Source organism: Fusarium mangiferae (genome assembly GCF_900044065.1).
Source record: "Fusarium mangiferae strain MRC7560 genome assembly, contig: FMAN_scaffold001, whole genome shotgun sequence".
NCBI classification, from domain to species: Eukaryota; Fungi; Ascomycota; class Sordariomycetes; order Hypocreales; family Nectriaceae; genus Fusarium; species Fusarium mangiferae.
This window is the reverse complement of record NW_024573921.1, coordinates 4181634-4196991: the sequence shown is the minus strand read 5'-3', so window position 1 is coordinate 4196991 and position 15358 is coordinate 4181634. Positions and strand designations below refer to the sequence as shown.

Here is a 15358-nt window from a genome sequence, read left to right as displayed (position 1 = left end):
TTGGGATTGAGGTCTTCGGTGTCGAAGGAGGCATATTGCATTTAGCATAAGAGGCTTTCACCACGTTATATAGTTTAAAGAACCCATCCTGCACGATTGCGCAACTCGGGTCTGAGCCTCTGCTGCAACACTCAAGCGAAGTGTGACATTGTCTGTTTTGTTGGAACACCCACCGGAAAGCATCAGTATCTTTCCGACTACAGCAGTGGCTCAGACCTTCCGTCAAATGGCATGGAAGGAAGCAATAGAAGCAACTGATGCGGTTGCAACTGGAATTCGAAATTAGATCTCTCGGGGTTCTTGTTGTAAACGTTGAGCAGACGCTTGCCCAGTTTAGCGACATTCTCTATTCATTGTTTGACCAGTTGAAGCAAGAATTATTGGTCATCGTGGAAGTTTCTAGATAAAAGCTTGTATTGGGAAAATAATTATCGTGTTCTCATTTATCACCTGTGTTTTCAGCCAGCGGTTGAGCGTACGTCAACGGCAACAATGAGTTTCTTTGAGAGTCTCGGTTGGTGCTTAACCAAGAGCTTTTTGAGAGGTTGCAGAACTCTTTACATTGAGTATCAGAGGATATCCTTTCCTGGTTCGTCGCAACAAGTAAGGCTGGTTCAAGACGTCGAGATCCCGATCTATTTTCCAGGCTCGCAATCGGCCATACCTACGACACTGAGACTAATTATTCATCGTGGAAGCTTCGTAGGTAGAAGCATCTGTTTTAAAGAAGACTATCATGTCCTTCTCACCTGTGTTGGCAGCCTAAAGTCTAACCTGGTAGGCAGCAATCGACTATATAGTTGCCTGCGATACTGCTCTGGAACTCTATCTACAACTGTAGTTCGCTACTTTTGTTTTATGGTCACAGATAGGGCGAAGACGCTCTTCAAAGCGCGCTTGTTACATGGCGAAATCAGCCAGTACGCAAAAGCTCCAGACCAAGCGAAACTTTTCAACAATTGGAGGGATGCTGGAGAACTTCGATATGATGATGAAATTGGAAGCTGACTTAGCTATGTACAGTATCAGATCTAAAGGATTTTAAGACACTATGGTTGGGAAGGAATAGCTTGGATTACTGGTCAAGAACAGATAGATTAATTCTCTAGTGTTGATGTCAGTAGTTCTCCCTGTCGGCTTGCCATTATCAGCATTTGTCTTAAAGCTTGATCTTGGGATCTTGTCCCCTTTCAGACTGAGGGAATGATTGTTTATACTCCTCTCCTACAGCACGTATAATAGATCATATTATGGGGTGGAAGTAGCCGTGCAAAGAAATTGAGCTGCTGATATGACAGTACTCGGATCGGCGCCTTGCACGCCAGCGCGTTAACATAGACATACCTCTGCCCTCCAAAGTGTTACGGTTATCAGAAAGGACTAGTAATCAGCCAGTCAAACATGAGCGATTGCCCTTGGGCTATTTTCTCCCACAAAGGCATAGACTCGAGAAGACTTCAGAGTCTCCAAAGGGCTACCTTGACTGGCTCAAGCTAACCTCCAAATGTCCCTCGCCACGGCCACTCCGATAAGCGGCTACCCCACCCCGCGGAAACATTCCCTTTTCGCCATCTCATCAACAGCACAATAACACAACCTCCCTCCCCCGGGATCGATCTCCCTCGTCAGAAGAAGCAGTCAACCCAAAACAAAATCAATCCAATTTTTCCCTCATCTCATCTTGTCCTGCTTCTCCACTTTCCTATCTAAGATGCCCAAAAAAGTCGAGCGAACACGGACTTTCACAGGTTGTCGAACATGTCGTTCGCGCCACGCAAAATGCGACGAGGCTCAGCCTGAATGTGGGACCTGTAAACGACTGGGGCTTGCGTGTGGAGGCTACGGAGCGCGGCTGTTTTGGATCAGGGATGATGCTGTTCGTCCGGACCTGCAACAGAGTCATCGGGGCTCGGAGTATCGGTATCCACTATTCTCCGGTAAGTGCTCCGTTCCGTTTTGGTGACTGATGACTGATGAATGTAGAGAGCGAGAGACGGTTGATGAGTGATGAGTTAAAAGGGAGCTTGGGGAAGAGGACGGCGTTGGCGTTATTGGCGGATATTGATTCTGCGTGTGAGAAGAGTGATGTTGGAGATGCGCTGATGAAAGGTCCTTTTGGGGTCTTTCAGTCTGTTGAAACGAAGGAGTTGACATTGGATACGATTGAGTGCTCGCCGGATACTAATACTGATAACACATCGACGAGCATGTATGCTGAGACCGACGGTTTCATTGAAGAGATTCAGCGAACAGATTGGCCGGATCAATTGCCCGAAGACGACCTGGATATCTTTACACACTCGTTGGATGCAAACTTCAACATCAATCCTGAAGAGATGACAGCGGGTGATCAGATGAACATGCATGATTCTATGGCAAACTTCTTTGTCGATGATCCAATGGGCGCTGAAGGGTTAGCACTCTTCAGTCCGGGCTTCATATCCCAAGTCATGGGCAACGATACTACCGCGCAAGAAGATTCTATCGACCCAAGTCTACAAGTTCCAATGAACGAAGTCGTCCCATACCCAAGAAATATCACAAGCCACTCCGGCCTTCCAGAAGAAGCAGAGCCATTACTTCGCCACTACAGACAGCACATCGCCGGCCAACGCTCGACAATGCAAGCAAAACGCAAGTCTCCTTGGGAGATTATCTTTCTTCCTTGCGCGCTTGAGACATTTGCTGAGCTATCGCTATGGAATGAAGCTTCTCACACCCGCTCGTCGATATTTTATACTCTTCTTGCTCATAGTGCACTGCAACTTCACATGTCAAAGGCACCGAATTCTTTATCAGCGGATTGGAAAGAAATCGGGTTGAAGAATCATGAGCGAGCGCAGAACCATCTTCGGCAGGCATTGCAGCATGAGATGTTTGGACCGAGACAGGCGAGTTACAAGGAACTTTTGATGGCTATCCTCGCCATGGCGATGACTTCAGTAAGACCCCTGTCTCCCACTGACGAATAACGACTAACAGGCTTAGTTACACAACGGAGCTCGTGCATTCCGTATATTCCTCCTCGACGCAGAACGCCTCATCCGTCTGCGCGGTCTAGCAAACCAAGCCCAAAACCCCTTCAAATCCCGTCTTCTGCACCACATGTACACTCATCTTCGTGTGATCGCAGAGAGTATATCCCTCTGGAGCGAGCCTCTCCCCGAAAGCTCTTCAGAGATCCAAGGCCGTGAGCAATTCCGAACATTCCGTATCACCGAAGAGGGTTTGAACATGGGTCTTGATCCCGCTCAGGAAAAGACCGATGAGCTTGGATACAATGACATCCATCTCGAAGTTCAAGGTCGATGGACTCAAACTCTTTATCCAGTTATCTATGGAATACCCGAGTCGCTTATGACGCTCTTGTCACAAACAGTCTCGTTGTCTAATGAGAAGAACCGTCTTGAGACTGTTGCACGCTGCAATCCTTCAATATCAGAAGCACTCTCCAAACATACCAAAACCCTTGAAAACAGGATCTGGGCCTGGCCTTCAACCCTCGATCCAACAGAACCCGTCAAGATGCCAACAGGTGATGAAGATCTCGTCCGCCATCCTCAAGTCCGCTCCATGACACTCGCAATTCACCAGGCGTTGGTGATATACTTTTACCGAAGAGTCTACGACATGAACGCCATGATCCTTCAAGACCTTGTCCGAAAGACTCTGGAGTATCTTGAGCCGTGCTTGAGTGAGTTGATCGATGATCAGGACTTCGCGACGAGTTTGGCATGGCCGGCTTTCGTGGCGGCTTGTGAAGCTGTGAGTCCGGATTTGCAGGAACGAGCGTTGAAGTGTTTGGGGGTTACGGATGACAAGGGCGTATATTTTACGAATAGGCCGGCTGGGGTTGTAGTGCCGTTGATATGGGAGAGGAGGAAGCAGTCTGGGGATTGGACTACGAGTTGGCAGAGTCTTGTTCAGGAGAGTCTAGCTTAGAATATGGTATTGATGCCTGATTCGGTTTTTAGATCTGCAGCTATCTTCTTGAACTTTCATAAAGCCATCCTGTCTATTTTACTATTTTAATCATTAAACTCCATAATGCAAAGCTAGGTCCATTCAAGCCAACTTGACACCCGCATCCTTAAGAAGCTGCGCAAGCTCAGCCGTCTCATCATCCTCCAATAGAGCAAACGGCTTTCGCAGACCTCCCGTCTTCCAGCCCTGCAACTCCATACCAGTCTTGATACCAGCGCCATAATGATGCGCTTCCAAGAACTTGCAGACAGGGAAGATCTTGGACCAAAGCTCACGTCCCTTCTTCAAGTCACCATCAACAGCGATAGCGTTCCAAAGCTGCACTGAAAGTTCGGGGAGGACGTTGGTAGTTCCCCAGACTGAGCCCTTGGCACCGGCGCAGAGACCATAGAAAGTCAGGGTGTCCCAGCCGTTGAGGGCAGTGATGTCGTTGTGATGGTGGAAAAGAAGATCTGTAAGAGCGGGTGCATTTCCGGAAGTATCCTTAAGATACTTGACGCCAACATCTGAAAGACCAGCGATCTCTGCAGGTGATAGGCTGACACCGCTCGCACTGGGGATGTTGTAGTACATAATGGGCAATCCACTCTCCTTGTAAATCTCCCCAAACATCTCCCTCAACTGCTTCAGATTAGGCGCATCATAGAACGGCGGCACAATCATAGTAGCAGCGGCTCCAACCTCAGCAGCGTGCTTGGCGAGCTCTACAACGCCGGAAGTGGTGAGGTCACCGATGCCAGCGACGACGGGGACGCGGCCAGCGGCTGACTTGACGCATTGGTCGAGGACATCTTTGCGCTCTTGCAGGGTGAGGGCTGTGAATTCACCGGTGCTGCCGCCGGGGACTAGGCCGTGCACGCCGGCGGAGATTTGACGCTGGATGTGGGCGTCGAGGGCGGGGAGATCGACTGTGCCGTCGGGTTTGAAGGGGGTTATCAGGGCGACTAGGATGCCTGTGAGTTCTTGGGGGGCCATTGTGTCTGATTTGTGAGAGACACTTGGATAGGTGAGTAATTGAGTGATGTGAGATGAAGTTTTTAATAATAAACTCTTGTTTCTTGTTGTCTATTATATGCTTCTTCTTTTTATCATTCCCTTACCAATTGGTATGCCCCGCGTTGTTCTCTATCAGTCTCGAGATGATAGTTTTGTCAAAATAGGTAAGTCTCCACGACGTGGGCGGAGATGCTTGCCAACCGTATTTTGGTGGGGTATCTATCAGCTGCCACACAACGCCTAATCTGTTAGACCAAAGTCAAAAAGAGGCAGAGAAATGAAGGTAGGGCACTTTGTTAGTCAGAGTTCTGTCCTTCCTGTTCGAGAGTTGCTAATTGGGTCCAAGCACACGGGATCGTCACAATCGAATCTCCGTCTTACGGCCTGTGCGAAAGCACCCTGCACAGCGACCTCTGTGTTTTCAAGCATCGCGAAGGAGTTGGCTATTTGACCGTATAACAATAACACAAACCCTGGAGGTTTTAGTCATGTATATAAATAGGTGCATCGCATGCCAGGCCCGCTGCATTCTTTGGGGCGAGTTTCGTGACTCTATAACATCGTAGTTAATGGTAGAACAAATCACCATCAGTTTTACCGCATTTCGCGTCTTGCTATCTAATTGGCCCAGAATCTCGGGTTGTCAGAGTGAAGAATTCGATTCGATTGGGCTTCGGGGGCTTTGTCACTTATGTCTTCTCGGGTCACTAAAGCTGGACTAGAAAGGCATAAAGCAGTATCTGCTTTTCCAGCTTTTTGTTCGTTTTGTGCAATACTCGGGCTACTTTACTGATTGCTGGTCATAAGCTCAAAACATATGATACTAGCAAACATGGCGAGGACACGAAACTTGACTTGAGCTTTTTGACCTTTCAAGGGCCGCCACACAGATTTGGAATGAAACTCAAACGTTTACGAGATAATGGAAGCAGGTCCTGTTTAGCCTTTTCAACTAGACTATACGCAACCTTCAGAGCTTTAAGCTCATATCTCTTTGCTGAGGCATGCACCGTGGTTAGAGTAATGTGTTTAATAAACCAACAGCCTTGCAGTCTATGGTTGTGGTCATCGGGTTGCTGGTTAAATCAGACCAGCCAATTATCACCCCTAGAGACATGCAAGTTTCTGCTTGAGAAGACGCCCGTGCCAAGCCTATCAAAATGTAACACTACTTCAGGCAAATGGTGTCTCAACCAGCCAACGGTGCAAGATTAGGCAATCCTTAGAGGTTATAGAACTAGTTAGGTTTCAATTGGGTCTCAATGTTTCGAAAAACTATTGTGCTGATGCTACACTGTATAATTGAAGCCTCTATTACAATCTGTCTATTGACAGCAAGGAAAATCCTTCAAAGAGCTGTGTTATATACGGCAGTTATTGCCGCTTCGGAATATGACGTTAATTGTTAAGACAAGGTTAAACTTACCTAACTCCGATGGAATACTCAACCGGCTTTGTTTAATCTTAGAGTTTTCGAAGCTTTTCTTAAGCATGCTAAGGTTTCCTCTGTAGATATAAGCGAGCCAATACGAATCAAACTGAGAATTGGCAGCTGAAGCGCTCCTGATATTTTCCTTGGAAAGCAGTGCTACTATTGTCGCCAAGCTGACACTATTGCCAATAGTTTAGCACCTACAGAGAAAATTCACAACATGATGTGATCCGAACGCTCTTCAAGCGAGGATGCTTACTTTTCTTTGTGTTAATAATAAATAGGAGTTATTTCTGTCTTAGATCTTAATTATTTTACTCTTTTACCCGTTGCTGTTCCTTGTCTTTCATCTTCTGAGTGCGGTGATAACTGTCGAAAATGACTGCCAGGACTATCATGAATGCTTTCTAGCAGCGCTCTTGGTGGGAGACACTGAGGCCGGCCCATGTAAACCGAGACCCAGGGCGACTGATATTTTGACCACGGTGGAGAATATGTCCACTTCCACTAGGACAACAACTACTACCGATATTAGTCTCTCGACGACTCAGGTTTCCTCTATTGATTACTTGGCCTTTACTACTGACCGGTCTGAGAGCACCAGGCAAACGTCAACTAAGTCAAAGGATCTTACTACTACCACTGCCGCTCCCGCTATTTTAACAACGGTAACCCAAGTATAGCCCTGACATCTTCTATTATCGAGAGCAACATGGAGCCAACCACAACGGCAGAACTAAGCTCTGCTATCATTGAGCCCTACAGAGACACCAACCTTCTCGAAGTGCACTACCACTATCGCTGTTCTAACTACAGAGACCTTGTCAACCAGAGAACTGACCTCTGAGGTCACCGAGAGTAGTACTGAGTAACCCACCACCACAGAAGGCTCTCCTACTACTATAATTTCAATGATTTCAGCTACGGAACTAAGCTCCACTGTTATTGAGAGCAGCACTGGGATGACCACAGTTACACAAGACGCTACTACCAACGCCGTTTTTGACACAGAAACTTCATCAACTGTAGATATTAGCTCCACCATTACCGAAAGTAGAGTCGACATAACAACCTCGTCACGAGAACTCACTGCTACAGCATCTATCTCAACTACAGTATCAACCCTCACTACCACCGAGAGCACAACAACTTCTAAAGTTACCACTACTACAGAAGCAGCTGGTCCTCCCACGATCACCAATCTTGGACTCGACGACAACACAGCCGGGTACTATCAATCAGTGGCAGGAGATATCGTATACATGTACGTATACTCAAAGCCAGATTGATCAGGGTGGTTTGGCTCTCCATATGGGATTTATGTGCATAGCGGGCTCTGAAGCTTGGGTTGATTCGGTTCAACTTTCAGAATAATAATTGTACCATGATTTGTCGAATACAAGTTAAGGTCATTATAATTGAGGTTAGGAGGATTTTAAGCTTATTTAGATATGAGCATAAACACTTGTAATAATTTTGAATTGAGTGTTCAACAGATCCACAGAACATTTGGTTCATTGGCCTGCGCCATGCTTAACTATAATGCACTTATAAAAAAGAGGTTTGCAACCATACCTCGGTATATGTTGAGGCTCCGTGTCTGCCTGCATCGGATATCCGAGGCCCGATGCTATCCATGACTTTGACATGGACGTTTATGTAATATCTCTACCAGATGACTGTAACGTGTACTTGGAAGCCCGCGTTAGGCTGCAATAGCAATATCGCCTTACGATAAAGTCATCAATCGTGAGGTACTCTTTGTGCGCTCCATCAACAAGTAGCCTACCAAGAGATGGCCCAGGCGCAGCGCAACAGGAAGTGGAATGAAATCAGATAGCCACTTGACCTATTTAGAACCCCAAATCACAAATATTATCTTTCCCTTACCTTACTGCTGAAGCCCGAACTTGGCATGCATCTGACCGCGGTGGCTTACTCATTCGGATTCCACGTTGAGCAAACGAACATGTCGTAAACTCCACACATAGCAAAAAGGCAAGTGGATAACTTGGCGAATGCTAAGAAACTGGAGAATTGACACGTGCGGGGAGCGGAGAAAGGGTCTGATGAACACCCCCCAGGATCTATCACTTGACACTTTCATGGATGGCAGATTCCAGCATTGGCATGATTCCTCAGCCGGCTTGGCAAATGTATATTACTTGCCTTTTTCGATTGACTTGGTCTAGACCTCTAGGTTAACGTTAAGAGAGATGAAAATGCCTTGAGCCTCTTTGGATTAAATTAGGAATAGGGTATTGGGTAGTTTCGATGCATCTGTCACGATGATGAGCCGAAACAAACCGTCAGAGGGGAAAGAAACTTGATAAATAGACAGTAGATTCGTTCGGTTTCATGAGAATATGGACGCTTTGTCTAAGAACCTGCAGTATGATGATTACTGTGCCTTTGCTGCAGTAGGAACAGGAACTCAGCCATCACTGCATCATACTCTTCATATTCGAGACTGTCCGCTAGCTATCTGCACATACCATCACAAGCCTACTCTCTCAAAGGCAGCTCGGATTCATCGGACAAAGCCAATGTTATCGAAATCTGTCATCACACAAATACCTCAGCTCATGCTCAGCTCCACCAGCTTCGCCCCCTTCCGCACAGCACAGATCATGCATGAACACGATATCCATTACGTGAGCGATTCCCCCAAGCTATGACCATTATTATCAGCCCCAACAATACGTTGCATTACAAAGTGCAGTTGATAACAACGTGGGATATCGCCAAGAAAGCTTCATGTGTGCCAAGGAGGGTATATTAGGTATCAACCATGATCTCGGTACCATTGCCGCGACCGGACCAACCTCGTGATAATCACCAGTTCAGCAGCTGAACTGAAAATCACCAGTCTTTTCTTGAGCTTCTAGAAACAGAAAACATTCCGTTGGAATCTGGTGGTGTTTTGGTGGTGAGACCACATTTACATAAAGAATTGCTCAGAGGCGATATAGACATCACGCAACCTAACATCGGGACCTAGGCCGGACCCTGCAGTCATCTTCCGAGATTACCATACAGAGCAGGCAGAGCACGGTGATGAGAATTGACGACTACCTAAGATATGCGAGATAGCGCGGCAGGGCATCCGTTGATTACGGAGTTGCCGTTACGGTTTATCGGAAACGGTTCCGCTCTTCAAAGGGTCACTGACTGCTTCGATGTCTGTGCATATAATTTGGAGATTCCAGCAAATAAAAACATACGCTGTCTGCTATCATACCGACGATTTCCGCTTCTCCAACGTTTCATCCCAAATGCACTGACCAAACAGTACTTATCAGTTGGGAAAATGCCTCGCTGATAAAGTCAGTTCATCAGCAACGCGCGGAGGCCTTCCCGATGGGATAGCATCGGTTCAAAGTCAAAACCCCTAACTTGTGCTGTAAGCTTTACAGGGTGATCCCCGGAATGGTCGGTGATCTGCGACGCCTGCCCCCCTCCCCAATCGTTCGCAGCCAACCATCTCGCATCCCTGATGCATGCGCGAATTGTTCCAGAAGGATACCGCATCAAGGTAAAGTTTGGAGACGCGCCTCTTTTTTACCACTGTGTCTTATTTCCGACTGCCGAGGAGTAATGCCGTGCATGGAAAATTTGCCAGTCTCGGCTGCACCGACGTCAGCCTTGTTTTTGTTTCCTTTGCAATATTTTCCTTCGTAAGTAGGTGCCATTGTAAAAAGAGAGATGAGACCACCTGGGAAAGCAGGCCATTTTATGATAAACGCACTGGTATTTAATCAAGGGGTCTCGGAGTGGACTCGGCCGTTTCCCGTACTCCGCTGGGAGGAGAGAGTGATACATATTGGTAACGAATTCCACAATAATAATGAAGCTCTCGTGTCTGATGGAGCGTGGAAAATTGGGGTTGTGGATATTTTGGAGACCGGATCAGCTCCCGACTGCGGAGCAATGGGGTAATAGAAACTGACGCCTCAGCCAATGGGGCTCTGCCGCTTCGAATTATGGGGAGCAATGCACCGCGGAGCAACGCCTGACTCGCTATTCCCAGTGGAACTTCCAACGTCATAGCTTCAATTTCTGGCGAAAGTGCCTTGTTTTCTTTTACGTGATGACAATTCTCAACTGACAGTCTAGACAATGGCGATTTTCTGCTCTGGCTCGTCAATCGTACTGAGACCCTCTTTCTCCGCGAATTTTGGTCTGGTATGTACGGGGAACCCCATGGGGACATGGAGTAGCCAAGAGGTGCACTCCAGCGCCAGAGGAGAGTTGTCTGAGGGGGACTTACTCCACACACCCAGATAAGCCTCGCCAACACCGAATTGCCTGCCAGGTTTTTTTCCTCAGCGTATCACTCGTATCACTCACTAGCCTCTCTTGGGTAAATCACCACGGGGATCGACTAGGGGGGCAAAGACCAACTTTATCAGCTAGACTTGCTGTATAGGATCGACTTCAACTTGTCTGAGCTTGGGAGGAGCTTGTATAAGTTGTGTCCACAATCCCCAGACTTTGTTGCTTCATCTCCTCCACATTCCACTCTCTCTTCCTCCTTCGCCTACTATCCCTCCCTCTCTTCAATCTTTTAAGTTGTTTGTTGGTCAATTAGCTTTGCTCCTTCAACATGTCGCAATACTCTAGCGGTCCTGCTGAGAAGGACCTCAAGCATGATTACGAGAATGATCAGCCAGCTTTGAACAACACCCCTTCCATCGCTGGTGAAGCCCAAGTCCACGATGATGTCTTTGGTGATATCACCGATGAAGGCCCCAACTACCGCGCTGTACGTCACACCAACACCATGAAAATCTTCAATTCAACTAACATCCCTAGGTCGGCTGGATCGGCACCGTCGCTCTCATGATGAAGACCCAGGTCGGTCTCGGCGTTCTGTCCATCCCAGCTGTCTTCGACGTCCTCGGTATCCTCCCCGGCATCATCTGCCTCATCGTCATCGCCGCCATCACAACCTGGTCCGACTACATGATCGGTGTTTTTAAGCGCAACCATCCTCAAATCTACGGTATCGATGATGCAGGCTTTCTGATCTTCGGCCGCGTCGGACGCGAGATCTTCGGTATTGCATTCTGCCTCTGTATGTACTCCCCTCTTATACCATCACGACATCAGCTAACAGCTCAGTCTGGATCTTCGTTGCGGGCTCTGGTATGCTCGGTATCTCAATCGGTCTCAACGCCGTCTCTCTTCACGGTACTTGCACTGCTGTCTTCGTCGCTGTCGCTGCTATCTGCGGATTCCTGCTGGCCAGTGTTCGCACCCTCGGCCGCATCAGCATGCTTGCCTGGGTCGGCCTCGTTTGCATCATGACTGCCATTTTCACCGTCACTATTGCCGTTGGTGTTCAGGATCGTCCTGCAGCTGCTCCCCAGGAGGGTCACTGGAAGTCTGACTGGAAGGTTGTTGGAAACCCCAGTTTCACTGAGGCCATCTCTTCCATCTCATCTCTCATCTTTGCCTATGCTGGAACTCCCGGATTCTTGTAAGTTTATCTCAACTGCAATATGTGATTTAGCAAGCTAACTTTCAAAGTGCCATCGCTGCTGAGATGAAGCGTCCTGAGCATTATACTCGATCCCTCCTCATCTGCCAAGCAGGTGTCACCATCACTTACATCGTCATCGGCTGCGTCGTTTACCTCTACTGCGGCTCATACGTCGCCTCACCAGCCCTCGGTTCCGCCGGCCATCTCATCAAGCGCGTCGCCTACGGCATCTCCCTCCCCGGTCTTCTCGCAACAACCGTCCTCGTCATTCACTTCGCCGCTAAATACGTCTTCGTCCGTCTCCTCCGAGGAACAAAGCATCTCTCTTCCAACAGCGCTATCCACTGGGGAACTTGGCTCGCCTGCACCATCATCACCACCGTGATCGCCTATCTGATTGCCTCCGGTATTCCCGTCTTCGGTGGTCTCGTCTCTCTTGTTGGTGCCCTGCTCGGTACGCTTATGTCGTTCCAGCTGTACGGCTTCATGTGGCTGTATGACAACTGGGCCAAGGGCAAGCGTGACCCTAACATGAAGTGGTACCTCATGGTTGCTTTCAGCGTTTTTGTTATTGTCTCGGGTACTTTCCTCATGATCGGCGGTACTTATGGATCTATCGTTGGTATCATCGACTCGTACAAGGCTTCAGGTGGCTCTGCTGCTTTCTCTTGTGCTGATAACTCAAATTCCACTTAAGCGCAGCGTTGTTTTCTTTTGGCATTATGTATTATATAGCATTGGATTTAGAGGGTAGAGAAACATATTCATGCATTAGAGGTTGAAGAATACATCTACTATCATATTCACACCCTATGATACCCAGCCCCATGCGACGTGACTTTTCTTGATCTCAATCACAGCAGATTTTCCCTGCTGCTTCCTCCAAGCTACAGAGTGTCAATGAGGGAATATTTTACTCGGTTATCTCCGTTCTGAGATATTTTAAACTTGGAGACTTCGATAGCTATTCACTCTTACATCGTACTGTCCAAACCCGTCAACCAAAGCTCAGACTTGCGGTAACTCAGTTCACCATTGACTCAAGCAATCACTTCGCAACCGTTTCTTCAACCAAAAGCTTGGCTATCAGATTCCCCGCAAAACACTGGATGAAGACCCATGATCTCTTGTGGATATCGACCTCAGCAAACCCGTTAGCCTAAGCGCTTCCCCATCTCCACTGCGCGCATTTCATCGTTAGTTCATCAATAGTCTAGATACCGATATCCACAACTCATCGTCACATTAAAGTGGGTAACTAGATAGTACTCCAAATCAAGATTCTGGCCTGCCATCTGTCAAGTCATACGATGATCAAATTTTACCTATCCTGACGTCTGGATCTGCGGGAGCTACTACGTACTAACCTGTCGAGTGGCGGTGACTAGTTTATGAGGGACAGTACTGAAATGACACGGTGCAGCTGTGCTTAGTCTGAACTTTAAAGTTTTCAATGCAGAGTCGCCACTGACTGAGTTGGAGAAAGTTGGAGAGGAGAGCTAGGTGATGCCGACGTCAGGGATGTTTTATACAGTCGGACTCCTCTTTGGATGATACTTTGGTTCCTATCGGCTCATTGAAGTCCAAAGTTCAGCACTGATCTTTAAACCATGAATGGTGTATTTAACTAACTTTACGAAGTGGATATTGGCATACATGGAGGTTTGAGATATCGGCAATCGTCGGGAGAAGAGAAGAGATGGGGCTCTTAAACCTGGGCCATGCAACGGTCAACCTTAATTCGGGGAACCCCAGATCCGATGCTGGAGTCCCCGATTAAGTAACGTCGATAGTCATCCAACCACTGAGGCTATTGCTGCTGAGGTCGACCGGGGATGATCGATTCACGAAGAAATCAGTAGGTTAGACATGGAGTGATACGAGAATACTCCTAGCTGACTGCCAGGAGTACTCATAAGCGCGTAGTGGCTGCCAGAGTTAGCAAACCGCATTGGAATTGAGGTGACACATCCAGTGAGTCTCTCTGCTCCCCGACCTTGAAATACTAGTCCTGTATGTTGATATTGTCAGCATAGTAACGAGGTTCAGTTGAAAGTGTTTCGGCATTGTGAAACAGGACTCGAGACTCGAATTTAAGCTGATCAAGGCTGTTTTTGATCATTAACAGCGATGTCTAGTTTCGGGGATACCTGTAATTCTACGAGGATTCCTTAGTATCTTCTTCAATTGGTTCTGCTCTGAACCAACCGTTGCTCACTGTTATTTGTATCATGAGCTGTCTCAACTTGCACTGATAGGAGATATTTCAGGGATAAAGGAGTATCTGAAGGTAGTACATGGCAACCGGCAAGATGACACTTGGAATCTGATTATCGTTTCACAGTCTAGGAGTGAATTCAAGTAAATTTCAGCAAGGATGAGATGCAGCTGTCCCTATGCCAGTAGCTGACTAAAGATGCAAGTTACCAGGGCTAATGAGTGCTCGGTATTCATTCCATTTGGGTCATGCAGTAGTTAAAGCTTTGTGTTTAGCGCCCTTCTTTTGTTGAAGGAAGCGGATCGCAGACAGGCAAGTTATTCCGAGTGAAAGAATATGGGACAGGGCGACAATGTGAGCATTCATTTACCCTGTGAGATTTGCTTCTCAACGCTGCGCGTGAACCGACCTACAACACCGCAAGACGTCAATGGTGTCTACAGCATTTATACGAGTTCCTCAGAGTCCTTGAGAAAGCGCCCCAAGCAACCAAGAGCCAAGTGATTTAGCTATTTCTAGCATCTTTAGCGCAAACTCTCCGTAGTAACCCCCTATCGTGATCGAGTGCCCACAGACTGTTCAACCTTAGAGCGCCTAATGAGCCTCTTAGTGTTATTCCAAAAGAGAGGTGATCCTTAGGCCAGATTTACGAGGCTGCAGTTTATAGCTCCAAAATAATATGGGTTGTTTCATCTGTGCATAAGCCTGTGAAGGACCAGCATCGAAAGTTATGCTACTTGAAGGGGAACTTGTTCATTTTCTTACGAAGGCTTTTTCTGAGTCTACTATGGTTCCCTCTGTCGAGACGCCAAAACACAATGTTAAAGGTATAATTGTGTTGAACTGTGCACCACCGGTGAAGTGGCGAAGGTAGGACTGCCGATTTGGCGATATGCGATTATCTTGAACTTATCTGAGTTTTGTTCACCTCTTGGGATGAAAGACCTGGACGTTGTGCTACTTGTAGGACCTGGGTCACACCGCTCCGTATCTAGTTGGTCGTTCTCAACGGCAAGCATTCCCCCCTTCTCAAGTTTGTCACTGCAAGCGTGGCTGGTGAATCGTCTTTGAAGTAGAAAGCTAGAGTTCTTCTCCAGTTGTTGGTCATTTCACTGTATTCAAACTGCCAGTTGGTGTAAGGGACGAGGCAAGCTACTGGTAAATCATCGCCCCATTTCAACACTTGTATCGGGGCATTTTGCTGCAGTATTGTTGGATTCGAGATTAACTTGAAGACTACATG

General features: G+C 47.4%; 4 protein-coding genes across 4 annotated transcripts; 3 read left to right on the top strand and 1 right to left on the bottom strand.

The window, feature by feature from the left end:
- Nucleotides 1-1711: 1711 nt before the first annotated feature.
- Nucleotides 1712-3942, top strand: FMAN_01870 (uncharacterized protein; the record flags this gene model as incomplete). The annotated part of the gene is made up of 3 exons (XM_041823845.1): nucleotides 1712-1937; nucleotides 1984-2942; nucleotides 2989-3942. 3 exons carry the CDS (start codon nucleotides 1712-1714, stop codon nucleotides 3940-3942), a joined length of 2139 nt encoding a protein of 712 aa, XP_041677217.1.
- A 123-nt stretch (nucleotides 3943-4065) lies between these two features.
- On the bottom strand, nucleotides 4066-4959 carry FMAN_01869 (uncharacterized protein; the record flags this gene model as incomplete). Its single annotated transcript, XM_041823834.1, has 1 exon — nucleotides 4066-4959. The coding sequence occupies one exon, from the start codon at nucleotides 4957-4959 to the stop codon at nucleotides 4066-4068; it is 894 nt and encodes a 297-aa protein (XP_041677216.1).
- A 2364-nt stretch (nucleotides 4960-7323) lies between these two features.
- On the top strand, nucleotides 7324-7701 carry FMAN_01868 (uncharacterized protein; the record flags this gene model as incomplete). The annotated part of the gene is made up of 1 exon (XM_041823823.1): nucleotides 7324-7701. The coding sequence occupies one exon, from the start codon at nucleotides 7324-7326 to the stop codon at nucleotides 7699-7701; it is 378 nt and encodes a 125-aa protein (XP_041677215.1).
- Nucleotides 7702-11018: 3317 nt separating this feature from the next.
- FMAN_01867 (uncharacterized protein) lies at nucleotides 11019-12593 on the top strand (the record flags this gene model as incomplete). Its single annotated transcript, XM_041823811.1, has 4 exons — nucleotides 11019-11177; nucleotides 11228-11489; nucleotides 11537-11894; nucleotides 11945-12593. 4 exons carry the CDS (start codon nucleotides 11019-11021, stop codon nucleotides 12591-12593), a joined length of 1428 nt encoding a protein of 475 aa, XP_041677214.1.
- Between the last annotated feature and the right edge of the window lie 2765 nt (nucleotides 12594-15358).